The sequence below is a fragment of the Heterodontus francisci genome, chromosome 16 (genome assembly GCF_036365525.1).
Source record: "Heterodontus francisci isolate sHetFra1 chromosome 16, sHetFra1.hap1, whole genome shotgun sequence".
In the NCBI taxonomy this organism is placed as follows: Eukaryota; Metazoa; Chordata; class Chondrichthyes; order Heterodontiformes; family Heterodontidae; genus Heterodontus; species Heterodontus francisci.
The window spans coordinates 69,879,236-69,884,103 of NC_090386.1; the positions used below are offsets into that span (position 1 = coordinate 69,879,236).

At 39.7% G+C, this 4,868-nt stretch overlaps 1 protein-coding gene across 1 annotated transcript; it reads left to right on the forward strand.

The window, feature by feature from the left end:
* The first annotated feature begins 1,246 nt into the window (after positions 1 to 1,246).
* Positions 1,247 to 3,534, forward strand: LOC137378485 (transcription factor Sox-18A-like). Its single transcript, XM_068048819.1, has 2 exons — positions 1,247 to 1,617; positions 2,124 to 3,534. The coding sequence occupies exons 1-2, from the start codon at positions 1,338 to 1,340 to the stop codon at positions 2,969 to 2,971; spliced, it is 1,128 nt and encodes a 375-aa protein (XP_067904920.1). The 5' UTR covers positions 1,247 to 1,337; the 3' UTR covers positions 2,972 to 3,534.
* Positions 3,535 to 4,868: the final 1,334 nt, after the last annotated feature.

The window sequence follows — 4,868 nt, forward strand, 5'->3', positions numbered from 1 at the left end:
AGCACTGATTACTGAATTGTTGGATAGCTGGTGATTTTGCTAAGGTGTGGCCTGATCTCTTTATTCAGATAGACACAAACGATCCCATGGCACACTGATGTTCTGATTAATATTCTTCCCTCCAATACCACTAAAGATTATCTGGTTATTCAATTTATTTTTAGTGTTTAAGACCTTGACGTGCACGAATTGACTGGCACGTTTGCCTACGTAGCAGTCACTGCATTTCAGAAGTAGTCCTTTAATTGTCGTGTTTGGAAATGCCCTGTGAATGGCACATCTGTAAGATATTAGAAAGAATTTGAAGAAAAGCCATTCAGATCCTAATTTCTTCCACCAACGACCTACAACCTGTCCGAGGAAGTTCCTAACGAACCTATTTACTTAGTTGAGGACATTTTCTGCACAGTTTCTCCCCAGAAGTTAAACCCAGTAAAACTTCAGAATATCCATCAAACCCCATGGTCAGTATCTCATGGCTCATGTGTCAAGACTTTTGATTATCTTTGTCTACGTAATACAGAAATCTACAACCTTGTTTCTAACCAAATATTCATCCATCCCTAAGTAACACTATTAGCATATTATATCCACTATTTTTAAAATCATAGAATTATTACAGTGCAGAAGAAGGCCATTCGGCCCATCGTGTCTGCACTGGCTCTCCGAATGAGCAATTCACCTAATGCCATTCCCCCTCCTTTTCCCCCTAACCCTGCACATTCTTCCTTTGCAGAAAACAGTCTAATTCCCTTTTGAAGGCCTCGATTGAACCTGCCTCCACCACACCGTGCAGGAGGCTCTTCAATGTTATTCCGAAGTTTATTATCTGCATGCTCAGTAATTTGTACTTCCGTTATCCCGTCTCAAGCCATTTTAAACTCCTGCATCTATGTCTCCTTTTAATCTGCAATGGGGGAAAATCAGTTCTGTGACTTGCAGTTTCATAACTTGCAGTTTTAAGTCTACAACCACTTACAGTTGATATTTTGTACGTGTATTACTATTTTATGGACATTGTATATGAAGATGATTGTATTAAGAGTGTCCAATTGTGGGTTCATGATAATCTCACTTCCCTTTAGAAATATCAACTCGCAAATCATTGGTTGGTTGGGGAAATTTCCGCCTCGCTATAACTTGCTCTTTGTTTGATTGGTGAAATCACGCCTCCTAATTCCTGATTGGTGCTGCTTCTGTATATTTGCACGTGAAACAGATGAACCGAGAACAGAAGTTTTGGAATAAGATTTAAGGTAGTATTGTGATTGACAGAGAAATCTGCCCCGTTGAAAGCAGCAGGCTGTAAGCGGTCAGATCAAAGTGTTTTGGCTGGAATGAGTATTTCTGAGGCCGATTACTGCGTTGTAGAGGATTCGCAGCCCGGGGGCTCTGGCTTGGACACGGCCGCTTCTCCATGGGCTCAGTCCGAGAGTCCTGCCTCTCAAACCGGACTTGCATCAGCTCAACCCGCGGCAAAATCGGAGGGGAAAGTGGACGCTGAATCGCGGATTAGACGCCCCATGAACGCTTTCATGGTGTGGGCAAAGGACGAAAGAAAAAGGCTGGCTCAACAAAATCCCGATCTGCACAATGCAGTACTAAGTAAAATGCTTGGTAAGCAGAGACATTTTTCAATTACCCTAACGATACAAATATCATAAAGGTATATGAGAGAGAGGCGAGCAGTAAAAATACCATCTGAATAACAGGCGAATGCGTGTATTTCAATTTTGCTGATAATTCAGTAATAATTCTATTCAAGATCTACCGATTTGGTAAACTGTATGAAATTGAATCAAAAGTTGATTGACTAAAATACCCGAAATTATTGCGCGACTCTGTCTGTCTCAAATGTTTGAAAAAGTAGATGCTGTTTATTGGGTCGAGTAATGTAAAACGTAAATGAACTGAAGCCCTCATCAAAACAATGTATCCTTTTCCAAGGAGTTTTGGGCAAGAATCTATTTTCTAACTATTTATGGAATCAATTTGTACTTTTCCGAAACAATTGTTCCCGGCTCAACATACTTAAATTCGATACTTTCAATTAAATTATTTCCGATTTATTACGTAATAGATTTAAGTTAATGTGTGTGAATTGATTTTGTGTGATGCCACAGGTCAGTCGTGGAAATCTCTTCCTTTTGACGATAAGCGTCCTTTTGTGGAAGAGGCTGAGAGGCTCCGTGTGCAACACCTGCAAGATCATCCCAACTACAAATACCGGCCGCGCAGGAAGAAACAGAGCAAGAAAGTCAAACGAATAGAGACCAATCTCCTCGCACATAACCTGTCCCAGAATCACGGCTCGGCCCTCAGGGGCAGCCAGGGAGTTTGTGGTGACAATTTCAACAGGAATCACCACGAAGGAAGACACTCAGGCCAACATCAACTTCCTTCGCTCAGCCACTACAGTGATTTGCACGGGATGGGCTCGGAGTTCGAAAACTATGGGTTGCCCACTCCAGAGATGTCTCCCTTGGACGTGTTAGACCCGGTATTCTTTCCATCCCACATGCAAGAAGACTGCAATATGTCTTACAGAAATTACCAACATCATATAGACTACAGCCGGGAGAAATCGAGCGCCTTGTCCTATTCTGACCAAATCTCCGCCAATGTGGCTGAATTGGTTCGAAATCCACAACATCTGTATTACAGCCAGCTGTGCCCTGGAAGTCAGAGCATGTCTGCTCACCTGGGGCAGCTCTCGCCTCCCCCCGAAGCACAACACGTTGACAACGTGGAACACTTGGGTCCAACTGAGTTTTGGACAGATGTTGATCGTAGCGAGTTCGACCAGTATTTAAATCTAGCAAGGACTCGTTCGGATGCCTCAGGACAAACCTTTCAAGTCTCACTGTCGAAACTGAACCAGAGAGGTGTGTCCTGCGAGGAAAGCAGTTTTATTTCTGCACTGTCAGATGCCAGTAACGCTGTCTATTACAGTGCCTGTCTCACTGGCTAACTCGAGCGCTCAAAGCTGTTAAACTCTCTGTTATGGTTTGTTTCCAATGCATTTTAAAAAAAAAAATTAAACTGTTGTTGCGGTCGTGTATTCGCTTCTAATTCAACCCAAGTATACGGAAATCATTGATTGGGTTCCAATTTTGGCGGAGGGGCAAATAAAGTCAACCAGAAATTGATAAGTGACTGGTTGGAAAGACAAATGATATGGAATTTTTGATGTCGGGAGCAAATTGGTATTCAAAGCGGAAATGTATTAGTCAGGGATCATTCCAAGTGGAATATCCTGTTTTGTAAGCTTTTATGTAGCAGCACGTACAAAATGTGACCAGACTACTTTTGCTTAAAATCCAAAAGAAAATGTAACTGTTGAGTTTTTTTGGAACTCCCCTTTCAACGTTTTGTAGATAATATACTATGTTATTTCAGTGCTTTGATAACTTTTTACTACTAATTTACAAATGTATAACCCTATTGAAGTCTCAAATACACTTCTGTAAATAGTGAATTCTGTTGTAATTGCATTTTGTAAATCTGTTAATAAAAGCCTCTATTTAATAAATATTTCCATTTGTAAGTTGCTTTTGATAATAAAAGATCTATTCTGAAATCTATTTGAACACTTCTGATTCATATCCAGCAAGTAACATCAATGTATATAGAACATATCCAGATTATTTTCAAGTAGCAAACATTTTGTGCACACAAGTTTCCCAAAGGTATTTACTTGTATTGTTCTCATATTAAAGATTTTGTATTAGCCTGGAAATTAATATTACTAAGTAAGTTTTGGATCAGAAAGGTATTGAGATTATGAATTTATCAAAGAGCCCTAATATTATGCAGTTCACATTCAAGTCTTTTACACTTGCCCCAAGCTATACATGATGCCTCAAATCACACAATGATTCTAGAATGACTGGGACCCACTCAAGCTCTTACAGTAATGCAATTGTCCCACTTACCTGGTGGAAGGTCAGGAATATTTCACTTCAATTTGTAGTTAACTATTCAAGTAAGGATGAGTTAGCTGAAGTCAGGTTACAAGTTTAAGTTACAGAGCTATTGGTCCAGTAGTAGCTCGCATCTCTAGTTCAGAAACTTGCGGCTTCAATCCCCACGCTCGGACTTAAGCATATAGCCTAGGCTGGCACTTCACTGTTGTACCAAGGAAATGCTGCATTTTTGAATATATTATATTCTGGATGAGATATTAAACTGATGCCCTGTCTGCATGTTTGGTTGGGTACACAGTTCCTATGACACTATTTAAAGAAGATCAAGGGTGTGCTCCAATTGTCCTAGCTGACATATATCCCTCAGCCAACATTCCCAAGGACAGATACTGCCAATTTAAGTCATTGCTATTTATGAACCAAATTGGCTGTTCTGTTTGCCTACAAAACAACAGGGACCACTTTATATAGTTCAATGGCTGTGAAGTGCTTTGGGACATCTTGAAGGAATGAAAGGTGTGCTTATAAATGCAAGTTCTTTCTCAATTCTGGGCTTCATTATTTTTCAATCAAGTTAATAGGTGCAGAATGCTAACAAAATCTGGAAGACACCGGCATCTAAATAATAGCAAATGTAATGAATTAATCTATAATTCAGTAACTGTAACCATGGATGGTGCAATTTTATTTAATTCAATTTTTAAAATCTCACTTTGCTGGGCGGGATTTTTAAAAGTAGGAGGTGCAAATAGTAATTCTTTGCTTTCACTTTTCTTCATTGTTTAATAGCAGCAGCACAGAAAATGAAGGCAGGCTGATAAGCCCTCTTCCTTTCCCACTGCAAATGCAACAGTTTCTCTTGCATTATTATTATTTCCAATGAGAGGAACTTTAAGCTTAAAGAAGCAAATGAAGATTGTTAATTTTCCTTTAAAACATATA

Excerpts from the sequence above, each read along its gene's own strand:
- LOC137378485 (XM_068048819.1), top strand. The coding sequence starts at position 1,338 with ATGAGTATTTCTGAGGCCGATTACTGCGTTGTAGAGGATTCGCAGCCC. Across the intron at positions 1,618-2,123 it reads AGTACTAAGTAAAATGCTTG|GTCAGTCGTGGAAATCTCTT; the intron begins GTAAGCAGAGAC and ends GTGATGCCACAG.